Source organism: Lotus japonicus, chromosome 1 (assembly GCF_012489685.1).
Source record: "Lotus japonicus ecotype B-129 chromosome 1, LjGifu_v1.2".
Classification (NCBI taxonomy): Eukaryota; Viridiplantae; Streptophyta; class Magnoliopsida; order Fabales; family Fabaceae; genus Lotus; species Lotus japonicus.
In genome coordinates, this window is record NC_080041.1 from 53,972,314 (window position 1) to 53,990,263 (window position 17,950).

General features: G+C 41.2%; 2 protein-coding genes across 2 annotated transcripts in view; one reads left to right on the plus strand and one right to left on the minus strand.

Annotated features, from left to right (window-relative positions):
- The window catches only part of LOC130738301 (uncharacterized), a 16,613-nt gene extending 3,124 nt beyond the window's left edge, over positions 1-13,489 (minus strand). Inside the window, exon 1 of the mRNA XM_057590277.1 lies at positions 13,477-13,489. Within this exon, the coding sequence (XP_057446260.1) occupies positions 13,477-13,489 (13 nt within the window). The remainder of the gene's footprint in view (positions 1-13,476) is intronic.
- A 3,142-nt stretch (positions 13,490-16,631) lies between these two features.
- Positions 16,632-17,171, plus strand: LOC130738310 (uncharacterized). Its single transcript, XM_057590285.1, has one exon. The coding sequence runs from the start codon at positions 16,632-16,634 to the stop codon at positions 17,169-17,171; it is 540 nt and encodes a 179-aa protein (XP_057446268.1).
- The last annotated feature ends 779 nt before the right edge of the window (positions 17,172-17,950 follow it).

Below are 17,950 nucleotides of genomic sequence, written 5' to 3' on the forward strand. Positions count from 1 at the left end.
TTTACTACTCTCTCCGTTCCAAAATGTAAGTTGTTTTAGAATTTATACTCTCTCCGTTCCTAAATAACTGACACTTTAAGGTTGTTGCAAAAGTATTAAGAAATAGCAATTAATGTTCTTGTTTTATTATATCATTTATCTCTCATATTAATTCTAACTTTTCAACTTTTCTACTACCAATAAATGAAGGGTATAATTGGTAAAGTATAATTAATGCTCTCTTGAACTTTGTAAAGTGGCAGATAATTATGAATAAAATTTAGTTAGAAATAGTGTCAGTTATTTAGAAACGGAGGGAGTACTATATTCCAAAATATAAGTTGTTTTGCAAAATCAATGCCCTTTTTCTCTCTTTCTTCCTTATATACCCTCATTTAATATTATATCTCTTAATTACCACCTTCAATTTTCACCTATCACAACTCTCACTATCTACTTCACCAATAATAACATTTCTCTCTCCTTAATATAACACAACTTTAAATAGGAGTATTTTAATCAAAAAACTTATCAATTAATGAGCTCTTAAACAATGTGCACAACCTAAAACAACCTACGTTTTGGAACGGAGGGAGTAACAATTAACAACTAACATTTGTATATACAAAAAAACAATAATGATTCCTGAACATTGATACAGTAAAAACACCGTGAAACACCGTTCACATGTGGCAATTGTGCTGAGGCAGCTTGTAAGTGGAGAGGGCCGAAAATAAATTGTAAGAATAGAGGGACTGAATGTGTAAGACCCGGATTTTCGGAACAAGTTAATTTCCGACTCACGCGTGGAATCAGTGTAAGTGTGACAGGAGTTTGATATTTGAGAAAGATTAATGAAGAAGAAAGTTCAGGAATTGCTCGAGGAATGTGGCGTTGTTTCTTTCGGAGCTAGTGCGAGTCGTCTGCACACCTGCCTTATGGCGAGCATGTCCAGAATAGGCTAATTTCGCTTTTAAAGCAATGTTTAGGCGATATTTCGAATTCTTGGAAAATTTAAAGATTCTCTTTATTTTTCCTTCGACCAGCATTTCATTTCGGAACTCTGGACTGTACGCACGATAGTATTTACTTTTCGGATGTCCGCCGACGCTAATTTCTTTGCTTCGAAACCTTAGTTTTGAGCGAAGGATGAAGACTTTTTCTATTCGGGACTTCTAACGAAGATTCCGTCCGCGCTGCCAGACTTGTTTCGACATTTCCAATCTTTCTTCTGTTGGAAGTTTTGTCGTCTGAGCATCACAGCAAAAAGTAGTTTTTCGGGACAGACTAACTTACACCGCTTTTGGCGTTTTGGATATCGTTTTTCCTAAATCTTAGATATTTGTTTTGAGTTCTGGAATTCTGACGTCAGAATCTCTTTTAGAATTCCACGGTGATCGTGCTGCAAAAATCGGAATCGCGAAATTTTCATTTTCCCGCGATTTCGCCTGCCTATAAATAGCTCAAAAAGCAAAAATTCCTTCATTTTCTTCCTATTGTGGCTGAATTTCGTGGAGAGCAAGGGGGGAGGAGATTTTCGCGAAAACTTGACCAATCTTCGCGCAGTTCGTCCCTACTTCTAGGTATCGAGGTAACTAACACGATTCCTACCTCTGATTGTTGTTTCTGTTGCGTTTCTAAAGTCGTTTCTGTGCTCACAGTTTTGAGCTTTTTCTAAAATGGTTCGATTTCTTCGATTTCTTGGTTGGGTTATGTTCCTTACGTTCCCCTGAGTCTAAAACCTCTGTCAGTAAACGCTGATTGTGATCCAGTTGTCCAGGATCTGAAAAACTGTTTCAAAACCCTTTTTGTCTCACATTTCGAAACTTTATTGTCGAAAAGACTTAATCTGACTTCGTGCCTTTAGGATTTGTTGTCACGGATGTCATGAGGATCATTGCTGTCAAATTTGTTTTCAGAACTGATAACTTTGAAGTTTTGAGCCTTTATTTTGGACCAAAATGCCCCTGGATAGTTGTATTTCGGCCCGATTGTCCGAAAATTGTTCCGACAGTTTCTTTGCCTTAGTTTTACCCTAAAACTACCTTGTGAATTGATTTGATCGAAGAAAAAGAGCCGAAGCCCTTTTCTCCTTATGGCCGTGGGCTATTTCCTAAGGGGGGGGGGAGTTTTTCGTTTTCGAAAACTTGTCCTTTCGTACCCGATTGTCGTATTCTGAAGCTTTAATGCTTTGTCTATCGTTTATGTATTGTTTTGCGATCGAACTAATCGATTTTGTTTGGTTTCTGCTTTGTTTTCCTCCGAGGTTCAGTTGAAGGAACTTTGGAATACTCAGAGCAATTGTTTGAGGAGAACTTTGTTTGCGAAGCTGGAACAGCTCGAGGTTAGGGCAACTTGCTATATTTAGCTATGATTGCATGATAGACGTCGATAAATTCGACTTATGCTTTATCTGATGTTGTTTATGATGATGATTTATTGTTATGATTGTTTTCATAACTTATGATATTGATGATGTGTTGAATTGAGCGTTTTGACGCAACTTCGGAGTGGAGGTTCATTGACCTGGTGATCTTTGACATTTCGGGTTGGATGAACAACCCTAGGCAAGTCCGAATGTGGGGTTTGAGACTTAGCCATTTGTTGGGATTCGTTGGAATTCCTAGACTTTCCCCGGGAAATGTATTTTGGGTGGTTGATTTTTGGAAACTTAGAATGATAGAGCTTTCGAAAAATAAAGACTTGGGAAACTTAGACTTTGAGAAATAAACTCATAATTTGACTAATTTGAATTGAAATCATTTTTATTAACGTTTAAGCATAGGAGAACTGAAGGGGAAAAATATTTACGAAAGGCGGGGAAAAGTCGACCTTTGTTGTGGGTTTGGAGAGTTATCGGAATTGGGAAAGCCACTAAGGTGAGCTATGGTGATGATTGAAAGTCACCGAGTACGTTAGTACTCTTGGGGAGTGTTGTGAAGCCGTGTTGTATTGACCGACACCTAGTGATCTTGTTGTTTGGGCTGTGTTGTATTGACCGACACTAGACCCTCGTGTAATCTTGTTGGTGGAGTTGTGTTGTATAGACCGACACTAACTCTTGGGTTGTTTTGAGTTTGGGTCGGAGCAGTTTTTGACCATCGAGATTTGATGAGTCAGATGACTCAAGAAGTCATCAAGGGTGATCGCACTCCTTTCATAATTAATTGTCTTTTGTCGCCGAATCGACATATACCTTCGGGTACAGTATATCTATATACCTTCGGGTACAGTATATACCTTCGGGTACAGTATATCTATATACCTTCGGGTACAGTATATACCTTCGGGTACAGTATATCTATATACCTTCGGGTACAGTATATACCTTCGGGTACAGTATATACCTTTGGGTACAGTATATCTATATACCTTCGGGTACAGTATATCTATATACCTTCGGGTACAGTATATACCTTCGGGTACAGTATATCTATATACCTTCGGGTACAGTATTTACCTTCGGGTACAGTATATCTATATACCTTCGGGTACAGTATATACCTTTGGGTACAGTATATCTATATACCTTCGGGTACAGTATATCTATATACCTTCGGGTACAGTATATACCTTCGGGTACAGTATATCTATATACCTTCGGGTACAGTATATACCTTCGGGTACAGTATATCTATATACCTTCGGGTACAGTATATACCTTCGGGTACAGTATATCTATATACCTTCGGGTATAGTATATCTATATACCTTCGGGTACAGTATATACCTTCGGGTACAGCATGCCTTCGGGTAACTCGGGCATTCGTTGGAGGGAAAAGTCGACCCGCAGGGTTAGGACTGATCCGACTATGTCAAGGTTGTAAGTGACACCCGAGGGTTATGGTCGGCACAATGCTAGTGCTAGGACCGACTCGATCGTGCCCAGCCTATTTCTTCCGGAACCTTCTTAATTGACGTTGCATTGACATATCATGCACTCTAACTATATCTGTTGAGATATTGATGATTTGATGTTGATAAACATCGTTATGTGTTTTGATGATTGAATTGTATTAGGGAGTTGATACAATACATAACTTATATGTATATATACAACATATATATATACCCCCTTTATCGCATGTTGATTGTATATCTATTGTATTCTGTAAGTTGACCCTAGCACCTTGGCTTTGTTTGTATGTTTGTGTTTGGGCGGTCGGCCTGCTGCCAGGCGTCTGTCAGCCGGTTCGTGATGATTCGTTGTGCGGGAAAGACCCGGAGCGAAATGTCTATTACTGAAGCTTTCGACGAGGACCCGGACTTCATGGCTGATCGAGGGAGAGTCGATAATAGTAGTGTGGGATATGGGTGGTTAGAGTCTTTTGAGTTGGTTGTCACTGTCATAGCTCTGATTCGTCTTACTTTTGGGACCGGGTAGGTTCCCGATATATGGCTTTTTGTGTGGTTCTCTTGCTGAGGATCACAGAGAGTCTGTCGGACTATAGGGGTCTTGGGTTGAGGCCATTTTGAGGCCGACTTTCTCTTGGATAGTGGTATATTTGATGCTTTTGCGTACAGTTCTGGTTTGTATATATTCGCCTACGGGCACGCTACCTTGGAGTCACTGCGTGTGCGCGTGACGGGATAGTGCAGCAGAGGCTGTACCTTTGTATATGTTGTTTATCGGTTAGTTTAGTTGTTGGGCTTTGTCTTTATTTCTTTATTGCTTTTATTAAAAGGAAACAATAAAAAAAAAAAAATTACCTGTTTTCCGCGTAAAGTTTATTTTTGGTTATTAAAGTGACACCTGGAAATCGGGGTGTTACATTGTGGTATCAGAGCTTAGTCGAGTCTTTTGGGAGTCTTTGGGGAATAGGTCTTCTGTGCTAGGTTGTGTGACTCTGCAAAGAGTGAAAATTGATTGTCTGCAGAGCGATTTTCGCTCTAATTGCTTGCGTTACTACTCAATCGGATTGAGTGGTTTGTCTAGTGCTACCGTATGGTTTGTACTAATCGGACGTTCGATGGGATATAGGATGGTGGATCTTAACCGGATGGCGGAGGCTACACGTGAGCATCATCAACGACTGATGGCGACAGCAATGTATCAACAAAGAGGAATGAACCGAACTGGAGCTGGGGGACCAATGAGGTCAGGTTCCCAAGGCTACAACGGAAGGAAGAGCTACCATAAGTGGGGACCATATCAGCGTTCCGAGGGAAGAAATCTTATCTCAAGAGAGTACAAACCGACGACTGCTGATACTGGGGGGGAAGCCAGTTGGTGACAAAGGAGTGACATGTTTTCGTTGCAGAAAGTTTGGGCATTTTGCTAACAAATGCTCAGTGATTGGACGGAGATGCTTCAAGTGTAACCGAGAGGGGCATCTAGCTGTGAACTGCAAGACCAAAGAAAGTCTATGCTTCAATTGCAACCAACCGGGACATTTCTCCCAAGATTGCAAGGCACTCAGGGGCGAATCATCAGGGAATGTTGGGAAAGGAAAACAACTTGCTCCAGAGGAAAGGATTCATGCCAAGGAGGGCAAGAGCTGAGGAGTTTAACGAGGAAGAACGTGGGAACGATGTAGGACCTTATTCGAGGTTGCTCGTGATTTAACTATAGAAGTTACACGAGGTTGGGAATAGCACACTAAGTCTAGAAAGTAGTCTTCCACCGATGCGTTTATGAGGAAGCTAGTAGTTGAAGAACGAATCTTAGGGAGATTCCGTATGGGTAGTATACGTGTTATGTTGAGGGTGTGTAGTTCCGTAGCGGGATCCTTAAAGGATTTAGTATCAGGATATTTGTGACTACTGGAGGATAGGAACTCATTGACTGTTCCAGTGGGTTTTTCTAAATTTCCACCTTCGATGTATTAGGCCTGATCAACCTAATATTGAGGGGGTGATATTCGGAATCACAGCTGGTTATGGACTTTGATAGAAGGATGTGTAAGATGAATTTGAATTGATTGAGGATTAGTCGGATTTGGGAGGAAAGTTCGTGTTAAGCACTTGATTGTGAAAGATTAAGATTTAAATCTTTGGAATTCGATGAGTGTCGTATAGACATTGATTGGTTAGTTCGTGTGATTACTCCAAGTAGAGGTAGACTAAGTCAAGAGGTTTAATGCCGGAAAAGTATTAAGTAGTTTCTCGGAAGTTATGAAGTCATAGGTTATGTGATTACTGAGTGGAATTGTTAGAGACTAAATAAGTTGAATGTAATCAGGTTTTAGATGATAACTTGATGGTAGCGAGATTGAGAAGAATTAACTCTGAACTAGATTGTTATAGTCGAGTTCGAGGAAAAAGTTTTGCTAAGCGTTGGATTAATATGTGGAGACATTATAGTCTTAAGAGATGAATTTTCGCTTGAAAAGTGTTGAATTAATGATTAAGTTGGAGAAAGAAAGTTTTAGCATAAGTTGAATACTTGAGGTTGTTGATATGGATTCCAAAGAAATATGCTAAGATTACTAAGTGAGATTTACTAAGTTGGATTGAAATCTTAGGGTTAAGATTGAATCTTGAGAGTCGAGAATCGCGTACGAATAGGAGATCTTATGGTTGTAGGTGTGACAATAGGAGTTGAATCTTAGAAGATTGAAGACCTGAAGGTGAGCTTCGGGTTAAGACCATTGAGGTATAATATAAGAGAGATCTTGAAGTAAAGGAATTCTGGGTTGTGTGGAGTGTTAAGGTTGGTGATCGATTGATGTTGATTATGAGGTTGCGGACATAATGACCATGTGACAAGATTTGAATGATGTTAGCATAATAAGTTGTGAATGTGAAAGCATGACGCCACTGGTCAGGTCGTTTGGGTAAGTGAAGGAGTTATAGTTTTTAAGAAACGGATATTCATTTAAGAAGTATTGAAGTATTAAAGGTCACTAGAGGACCAAACTTGGTGAAGGTTTAGGTTTTAAATCTATGAATGTCTGTCTAAGGTGTGTAAGACTCGAAGGTTGTCAGAATTTGATTGAGAGATTAAGAAGTTGATTGACGAGATGGTGATTGAGTCACAAAAAGGAAGGTGTTAGTATTAAGATGAATACCTGAGGTTGTTATATTTTGACGAGTTTCGTAGAGTATAAGAGTCAATGGGACTTTGTTATGGATTTTGATGATGCATATTACGGGTAACAAGTGAATTTTACTAAAGTTGAATGAGAATCCTAGGGCTAAGGTTGACCTAGTGAGCTGAGATTCATGTACACATAAGAGATTTAGTGGTGTTAGCGGCTACGATAACAGTTAAATCTCAGAATGTTGAAGGATCGGATGATAAAATGGCTAGTTAAGTCCCTTGAGGTATAGTTATGATTTAATCTTCTAGAGGATAAGTCTCGATTTGTGCGAAGTGTTAGGGATTTCAGTAAGTGTAAATAGGTTTGAGTGAGGGAAGTTTTGAGGAAGAAGACGATAATAATGGATTGTTAGGTATTAAGAGGAGGATTATCTTATAAGTTGTTGATAAATTGATGTTGAAGGGGATAAGATTAGTGAAGGACAAGAAATAAGGACATAAGTCGAGCTTTAATTCGAATAGTGACTAAGTAGAAGTGTGATTTCTTGGTGTGTGTAAAGATAGTTACGAAGTTAGAGGTGTTTTAATGGACTAGCGGTTTCCAAGGGGGAGGATTCGTCTAGGAGTTATCGAACGAACAAGTGGAGTTTTGGACTGTAGATGAAGATCACGAGGACAAGTTGAGTATCTACTTTGAGATGACAGAGAGGCACCGAGTTTAAGAAGGATTTCGGATGACCGACAGTAAAAAAAAAAACAAGTGGCTAAGATTGAGCGACTGCACGGAGTGCCAACCGGTATCATTTCAAGCAGAGATCCGACGCAAGTGATCGAGCCAGACGACATGAAGTTGAATGATGGTTTGTCTTTTGAGACACCGACAGTTAGCAGTGGGGATAGAAGAGTGAAACAGTTAAGGGGAAAACAGCTTGCTTAAGTAAAGGTTATGAGGAACAATGACACGGGCAATGCTACATGGGAATTGGAAGACCAGATCAAGGAACTGTATTTCGGAATTTTCTCAGAACTCTGAGTTTCGAGGACGAAACTTTCTTTTTGGAGGGGAGTATTGTAAGACCCGGATTTTCGGAACAAGTTAATTTCCGACTCACGCGTGGAATCAGTGTAAGTGTGACAGGAGTTTGATATTTGAGAAAGATTAATGAAGAAGAAAGTTCAGGAATTGCTCGAGGAATGTGGCGTTGTTTCTTTCGGAGCTAGTGCGAGTCGTCTGCACACCTGCCTTATGGCGAGCATGTCCAGAATAGGCTAATTTCGCTTTTAAAGCAATGTTTAGGCGATATTTCGAATTCTTGGAAAATTTAAAGATTCTCTTTATTTTTCCTTCGACCAGCATTTCATTTCGGAACTCTGGACTGTACGCACGATAGTATTTACTTTTCGGATGTCCGCCGACGCTAATTTCTTTGCTTCGAAACCTTAGTTTTGAGCGAAGGATGAAGACTTTTTCTATTCGGGACTTCTAACGAAGATTCCGTCCGCGCTGCCAGACTTGTTTCGACATTTCCAATCTTTCTTCTGTTGGAAGTTTTGTCGTCTGAGCATCACAGCAAAAAGTAGTTTTTCGGGACAGACTAACTTACACCGCTTTTGGCGTTTTGGATATCGTTTTTCCTAAATCTTAGATATTTGTTTTGAGTTCTGGAATTCTGACGTCAGAATCTCTTTTAGAATTCCACGGTGATCGTGCTGCAAAAATCGGAATCGCGAAATTTTCATTTTCCCGCGATTTCGCCTGCCTATAAATAGCTCAAAAAGCAAAAATTCCTTCATTTTCTTCCTATTGTGGCTGAATTTCGTGGAGAGCAAGGGGGGAGGAGATTTTCGCGAAAACTTGACCAATCTTCGCGCAGTTCGTCCCTACTTCTAGGTATCGAGGTAACTAACACGATTCCTACCTCTGATTGTTGTTTCTGTTGCGTTTCTAAAGTCGTTTCTGTGCTCACAGTTTTGAGCTTTTTCTAAAATGGTTCGATTTCTTCGATTTCTTGGTTGGGTTATGTTCCTTACGTTCCCCTGAGTCTAAAACCTCTGTCAGTAAACGCTGATTGTGATCCAGTTGTCCAGGATCTGAAAAACTGTTTCAAAACCCTTTTTGTCTCACATTTCGAAACTTTATTGTCGAAAAGACTTAATCTGACTTCGTGCCTTTAGGATTTGTTGTCACGGATGTCATGAGGATCATTGCTGTCAAATTTGTTTTCAGAACTGATAACTTTGAAGTTTTGAGCCTTTATTTTGGACCAAAATGCCCCTGGATAGTTGTATTTCGGCCCGATTGTCCGAAAATTGTTCCGACAGTTTCTTTGCCTTAGTTTTACCCTAAAACTACCTTGTGAATTGATTTGATCGAAGAAAAAGAGCCGAAGCCCTTTTCTCCTTATGGCCGTGGGCTATTTCCTAGGGGGGGGGGAGTTTTTCGTTTTCGAAAACTTGTCCTTTCGTACCCGATTGTCGTATTCTGAAGCTTTAATGCTTTGTCTATCGTTTATGTATTGTTTTGCGATCGAACTAATCGATTTTGTTTGGTTTCTGCTTTGTTTTCCTCCGAGGTTCAGTTGAAGGAACTTTGGAATACTCAGAGCAATTGTTTGAGGAGAACTTTGTTTGCGAAGCTGGAACAGCTCGAGGTTAGGGCAACTTGCTATATTTAGCTATGATTGCATGATAGGCGTCGATAAATTCGACTTATGCTTTATCTGATGTTGTTTATGATGATGATTTATTGTTATGATTGTTTTCATAATTATGATATTGATGATGTGTTGAATTGAGCGTTTTGACGCAACTTCGGAGTGGAGGTTCATTGACCTGGTGATCTTTGACATTTCGGGTTGGATGAACAACCCTAGGCAAGTCCGAATGTGGGGTTTGAGACTTAGCCATTTGTTGGGATTCGTTGGAATTCCTAGACTTTCCCCGGGAAATGTATTTTGGGTGGTTGATTTTTGGAAACTTAGAATGATAGAGCTTTCGAAAAATAAAGACTTGGGAAACTTAGACTTTGAGAAATAAACTCATAATTTGACTAATTTGAATTGAAATCATTTTTATTAACGTTTAAGCATAGGAGAACTGAAGGGGAAAAATATTTACGAAAGGCGGGGAAAAGTCGACCTTTGTTGTGGGTTTGGAGAGTTATCGGAATTGGGAAAGCCACTAAGGTGAGCTATGGTGATGATTGAAAGTCACTGAGTACGTTAGTACTCTTGGGGAGTGTTGTGAAGCCGTGTTGTATTGACCGACACCTAGTGATCTTGTTGTTTGGGCTGTGTTGTATTGACCGACACTAGACCCTCGTGTAATCTTGTTGGTGGAGTTGTGTTGTATAGACCGACACTAACTCTTGGGTTGTTTTGAGTTTGGGTCGGAGCAGTTTTTGACCATCGAGATTTGATGAGTCAGATGACTCAAGAAGTCATCAAGGGTGATCGCACTCCTTTCATAATTAATTGTCTTTTGTCGCCGAATCGACATATACCTTCGGGTACAGTATATCTATATACCTTCGGGTACAGTATATACCTTCGGGTACAGTATATCTATATACCTTCGGGTACAGTATATACCTTCGGGTACAGTATATCTATATACCTTCGGGTACAGTATATCTATATACCTTCGGGTACAGTATATACCTTCGGGTACAGTATATCTATATACCTTCGGGTACAGTATATACCTTCGGGTACAGTATATCTATATACCTTCGGGTACAGTATATACCTTTGGGTACAGTATATCTATATACCTTCGGGTACAGTATATCTATATACCTTCGGGTACAGTATATACCTTCGGGTACAGTATATCTATATACCTTCGGGTACAATATATACCTTCGGGTACAGTATATCTATATACCTTCGGGTACAGTATATACCTTCGGGTACAGTATATCCTTCGGGTATAGTATATCTATATACCTTCGGGTACAGTATATACCTTCAGGTACAGCATGCCTTCGGGTAACTCGGGCATTCGTTGGAGGGAAAAGTCGACCCGCAGGGTTAGGACTGATCCGACTATGTCAAGGTTGTAAGTGACACCCGAGAGTTATGGTCGGCACAATGCTAGTGCTAGGACCGACTCGATCGTGCCCAGCCTATTTCTTCCGGAACCTTCTTAATTGACGTTGCATTGACATATCATGCACTCTAACTATATCTGTTGAGATATTGATGATTTGATGTTGATAAACATCGTTATGTGTTTTGATGATTGAATTGTATTAGGGAGTTGATACAATACATAACTTATATGTATATATACAACATATATATATATACCCCCTTTATCGCATGTTGATTGTATATCTATTGTATTCTGTAAGTTGACCCTAGCACCTTGGCTTTGTTTGTATGTTTGTGTTTGGGCGGTCGGCCTGCTGCCAGGCGTCTGTCAGCCGGTTCGTGATGATTCGTTGTGCGGGAAAGACCCGGAGCGAAATGTCTATTACTGAAGCTTTCGACGAGGACCCGGACTTCATGGCTGATCGAGGGAGAGTCGATAATAGTAGTGTGGGATATGGGTGGTTAGAGTCTTTTGAGTTGGTTGTCACTGTCATAGCTCTGATTCGTCTTACTTTTGGGACCGGGTAGGTTCCCGATATATGGCTTTTTGTGTGGTTCTCTTGCTGAGGATCACAGAGAGTCTGTCGGACTATAGGGGTCTTGGGTTGAGGCCATTTTGAGGCCGACTTTCTCTTGGATAGTGGTATATTTGATGCTTTTGCGTACAGTTCTGGTTTGTATATATTCGCCTACGGGCACGCTACCTTGGAGTCACTGCGTGTGCGCGTGACGGGATAGTGCAGCAGAGGCTGTACCTTTGTATATGTTGTTTATCGGTTAGTTTAGTTGTTGGGCTTTGTCTTTATTTCTTTATTGCTTTTATTAAAAGGAAACAATAAAAAAAAAAATTACCTGTTTTCCGCGTAAAGTTTATTTTTGGTTATTAAAGTGACACCTGGAAATCGGGGTGTTACAGAATGTGTAATTTGGAGGAAGGTTAGAAATTTTGGGAATTTTCAGCGGGATTTGAAACTCAAAATCCCAAACCAAAATTAGGGATTTCAAATTTTAGGTGTTTGTGTTTCTTCTCCTCTCTCGCGAACACGCTTCACACGCTCCCGTTGAAAATCGCTTATAAAAAAAACGCTCCCGTTGAAAATCCCCAAAATTTCTAACCTTCCTTCAAATTACACATTCAGTCCCTCAATTCTTACATTTTATTTCCTAGCCCCTCCACGTACAAGTTGACTCAGCACAATTGCCACATGTGAACGGTGTTTCACGGTGTTGTTACTGTATCAATGTTCATGAATCATTATTGTAAAAGAAGTTAACACTTATTTGGGTAGTTGAGCTTCATCAATTGTTCCTTGAACATGTCAGTAAGTATCAACACGATTGATGGGATTCGATGATTTTCTTTCGCTTTGGATTAGATTTTCTATTTTCTATTATTGTGTCCGTGCTTCACTTTATTCATGCTTGTTGTGATCTTAGTCAACACTCTGCATATGCGTGTCTCCTCCGCATGTATAGGTCACACGAAATGAGAGAGACAAAAAATGATTTTTTTTTGTGTGCTTGTTGTAGCACCTTAAGCCAAATCAAGGCGTGTGTTAATCCAAAATTTTACCTAGTGAGGTTTGTCGACGCAGAACAAGCAATGGAAGGGTTGTCGATATTTGTCGAAATCTTGCAAAAGAAAGCCAGGAAAAATACCAAGTTAAATTGACAAGTTGGGTTAATCATGGAACACGACAACCACAACACTTAGAGCAGTTACGAAAGAGGTGGGTAGTTAAGAACACGTGCACTCACCCACGATGCAAGGAAACGGTTAAGAACGCGTGCCTCCCTCCACGACGCAGGCCACCCACGATGCAGGCAAGCGGTTGAGATGCATGCCCATTCCCACGATGCAAGAAGCTTCTGGAGAAAGTATGAGATCGTGGGGTATCAAGCCCACTAACCCATCCGGCAGAGGAAAAAACCGACAAGGACATGTGAAGCAATGAAGCACTATAAATATGAGAAGATCATTTAGAAAAAGAGTTCCCAACTCAACTCTAAAAACTCACTAAAAAGCTCACATGTCCGCATCAAAGAGACTTTAAGAGCCTAACATGATGATGAAGGAGTATGTTGCAGAACCAGCCATTTACAATCCCTGCATTTAATGCTTTCAAACTTGTTGTTTTATTCATTTTCCTGTCAATTTCTCATTTGATGTAATTTCCCTTTATTTTTCAATTTACATTTCCTGTACTTTGCACTTTGATTAATGAAATTCAGTTTCCGGTCTTTATAAATTACTTGTTTTCTTTGCAAATTAACTCGTTCACTCTTGTTTGTCGAAAACACCCTTTGCACACAACACTTTGGCAAGACGTTTTCCCAAAAGAACCCCTAATCTTAAACTTTTTCCAGTCGACATTGGAGAATGTTTGTTTACCAAATATCACTGTAAACAAATTGGCACACCTGGTGGGACCATTTTTATGAGAACTATGTTTTACAGAAGTGTTTTGTGTGTTTTGTTTAGTGCATGCTACCTGTTACCTGCTACTTGCTTGCGTGTTTTGTTTCTTATATGCACTTGAGAAGTGGTAAGACTGTAAGTATGGCGAGCAATCGAGGTAGAACTTCCCCCCAGGGATCTAACGTAGTCAATCAAAGTAGTCTTGGTGGAAACGGTGGTAACAACAATGAAGAAATATCCTCTGGGATGAGTTCTGGTACTACCATGCCAACCCAGAGTATAGCGGTGTCTGCTGTGGCAGAAATGCCCATTTCAACGTCAGTTCAGGCAATAACGCCCCCAACTGTGACAAGAGGGGTGACCAACGTGCCCCAAACTCCGTTCATGCCAAATGTCTCTCTGCCCGCGAGAGACATGCCTTTTGGCATGCCTACATCCATGATGCAGGGCTTGCAAGGAAATTATTTGACGTTTTCTGAGAATGTCCTTCCCTTTGGAGTACCCCCTTTTGGGGCAAATGGGACAATGTTGAACTTAGGGAGTCGTGTTAGCCCTCCTGGCTTTACCACGGGGCCTAGTTCGCAGACTTACTTGTCTACAGGCATGAACTCGGGTTCACTTCAAGCCATCAGGCAACAAGTCGATGATAGCAACCATGAAATGGTTAATATGCTATCTCGACATATGGGGGAGATTATTAACCCTTTGATCCAAAATACTAATGCTAATAATCAACAACTAGCCCAACCAATGGGGCGTCTGGCTACGGTCTTAGGAGCCCAAGTCGAAGTTGCACCTTTGCCAAGGATTAACCCAATCCCGCCCGTCGCAGTTCCTGCACGTGGCCCGGTGCCACCACTTCAAAACATGGGGCAAGACCCTTTGTTTGGGGAAAATGAAGGAGTGCAACAACAACCCCAAAACCTGTACATGGTGAACATGAACGAACACGCTGATGGATTTTTGGTGAGAATTCGACACCAGAACGCTGGGGGGCAGCAAAATTTTGCAGCCGTCGTCGAAAAATTGTTAAACCAACATGGGTTAATGTGGGTATTGCGAATAGACCCCATTTTGTCTCAGCCTTTACTGAAGAGGTTCTCGAAGCAGAGCTTCCTCGAGGATGGAAAGTCCCTAAGTTTACCAAATTCTCAGGAGATTCTGGAGAGTCTATTGTTGAACATGTAGCTAGGTACCAAATTGAAGCTTGGGACTTAGCTATCAATGAAAACTTGAAGATGAAATACTTCCCCAGCTCCCTGACTAAGAACACATTCACATGGTTCACAACCCTTGCCCCAAGGTCAGTTCACACTTGGGGCCAATTGGAAAGGATCTTCCATGAGCAATTCTTTAGGGGAGAATGTAAGGTGAGCCTGAAGGATCTGGCAAGTGTCAAGAGAAAAACGGCTGAGTCCATCGACGATTATCTGAACAGGTTCATGATGCTAAAATCTCAATGCTTCACTCATGTTCCAGAGCACGAGCTAGTTATCTTGGCCTCAGGTGGCTTAGATTATTCCATTAGGAAGAAACTAGACACGCAATATATTCGAGATATGTCACAACTTGCAGACAGAGTAAGGCATGTCGAGTTGTTGAAAGCTGAAAAGTCCGATGAGAAGGCTAAGACTACTAACAAGTGGCCTAAGAAGGAGAAAGTAGCATATATCGACACCGAACCAGTGTGTCGAAGTCCATGCGTTTATCGTGAGATCTCTTCTGATGTTGATATTAACAATATCAACTTGGCTGAACTCCAGCCAGGAGATCCCTATGTTTGTAAGGCATTAAAACCTTATGAAAACAAGTCTGGAGAGGAATCTCCTAAGGATAGCACCCCTGCTGTGAAAACTTATAATTTTGATGTAACCAAATGTGATGCAATTTATGATATACTTGTGTCTGATGGTTTAATTGTGGTCCCTAAAGATCAAAAACTACCTTTTCTTGAACAGAAGAAGGGGAAAAAGTATTGCAAATATCATAACTTTTTTGGTCATTGGACCTCACAATGTGTTCGTTTCAGGGATATTGTTCAGGGAGCATTGGATTCTGGAAGGCTCAAGTATGATGAGAAGGCCAAAAGCCAGATGAAGATCGACTCTGATCCATTGCAAGCAGCTGAAGCCAACTATGTGGAGCCTCTCCGAATTTGCATGGTTGACATATCTGAAAGACTCGACTTGGGATTAACACTCGGGGAACCGGAGGCCAAAGGTTTGGCAGTCGAGGAACCAGGAATTGAACAAGAGGCGAGCCTATACGAAGTTTATCCTAAAGCTGGAGAGACTCTTGTCGAATTTTTATCTCGAAGCAAAGATGGAGATAAAGAAGTTATGTTGTGCCCTAGATGCAGCGCTGTGTTCGATAAGTCAGCAGCTAAGGCTTATCAAGATTCTGAGATGAAGAAACACTACCAAAGAAAGGTGCCTGTTGCCAGAAGACTCAAGTACCCCCATGAGGAGCTAGCGGAGTCTTCCCAAGAACATCATGGTCGAAAAGGCCAAAGTCTGAGAGAAAAGGACAAGTCCTATGTCCCTGACGCTGGTTTGCCCAAGAACCAATGGTTCAGGCCAGCACCTCCAAAGCCAAAGCCACATCAGAAGTGGCAAAAGATTGACATAGGTCAAGGTTCTTCCTACGTCAATAATTCGTAGGTGTCACGAAATTACTCTTATGGCTCAAAGAATTATTATGCTCTAGAGCAGATGACCAGAACTCAATTTCGACGTTTCCTGAGAAAAAGGAAAACTGAAAGAGGGAGGGGTGGTAAATTCCGTTGCTTTGGGGCATAAAGCCAGAAGACAGTCCAGATGACAAACCAAGTGTGGCATCGATCATCAATCAACTTGATCACGCCATTAAGCAGGGAATGACTATGCCAAATCCCGTCAAAGACAAAGCAAAGGTGGTAGCTGAAGATGAGGATGAAGACATGCTGGAGGATTTCGACGACAGCGATGGGGAGGACCTCAACATTATCTATGTAGTATCCATCTTACCTACTAATTTCGATAGGATATCCGAAGTCACTGAGGGCGACGAGGATTATTATGTCGAAGAGGAAGCTGATGACAATCCCTTGTGCTACTATGTGATGCAGAAGGGAGCAATTGAAGATGAAAGAGCTTTTTTTCAGAGACCCTCATAACATATGAAAAGCCATTTGAAGCCCTTGTTCGTATGGGCCAAAGTTGAGGAAAAGGGGGTCAACAAGGTTCTAGTTGATGGTGGAGCTGCAATTAACCTTATGCCCAGGTTCATGCTTAAGAAGCTGGGTAAAACTGAGGCAGACCTGATTCCACACGACATGGTTTTATCAGATTACGAAGGGAAAACGAGTACCTCCATGGGGGGGGCAATCATGCTAAACATAACTGTGGGGACAGTAGGCAGATCAACCCTCTTCATTGTTGTGCCTTCCAAGGCCAATTACAACTTGCTACTGGGAAGGGAGTGGATCCATGGTGTCGGGGCAGTACCTTCTACTTTGCACCAAAGGATCTCCATCTGGAAAGCAGATGGCATAGTCGAGATTGTGCAAGCAGACCAAAGCTACTACCTGGCGGAAGCAGGTTATGTCGATAAGAAAAACTTTGAAAAGAATTTGGCCACAATTTCTCCTCTAGACATAGTGGCCAACCAGTATTTTAATCCTTACTTTAGATCCCATTCGAGGACTGCACCTCAATGAGTTCTGCAAAGCAGATGCCAAGAATGGATGGCAGAGTGAGGAAGATGAGGATGCCACTAAGGAGTGGCAAAACCACAAAAATGATGATTAATTCGAGCTTGGCTCGAATTTCGGCTTACGCGGCCGAAAACAAGATAAAAACGACTCTAGAGGCCGACGGAATGGCTGAAGATGCAACCAATAAAGGAGTGATTGATACTTCAATCTTGCCCGTCGAGATGTCGACTCAGGATGAGGCAACGATAATAGAAGATAACTTGTGCTTAGAAGATAAACAAGGCGTCGAAGACATAGAAGATCTTCGCAATCTAAGGCTGGATTGCATCTATGATGACGACCCATTAGGCTTCGAAAAACTATTGATAGATGTCACCGAGAAGATGGAGGCACAAGACCCCTTGGAGGAAGTGGATTTGGGTGATAGATCGAAAAAGAGGCCAACCTACATCAGTTCTCTCATTGACCCAGAAGTCAAAGATATGATGGTCGACTTACTCAAGGAGTTTACGGATTGTTTTGCTTGGGATTATGATGAAATGCCTGGACTCAGTCGAGAATTGGTGGAGTTACAACTACCAATCAAGAAAGACAAGAAACCAGTGAAGCAGTTGCCCAGAAGATTTCATCCAGATGTCCTGGTAAAGATTAAAGAAGAAATTGAAAGGCTCCTCAGGTGCAAGTTCATTAGGACAGCCAAATATGTCGACTGGCTAGCCAACGTGGTCCCTGTGATTAAAAAGAATGGCAAAATGAGGGTTTGTATTGATTTTCGGGATTTA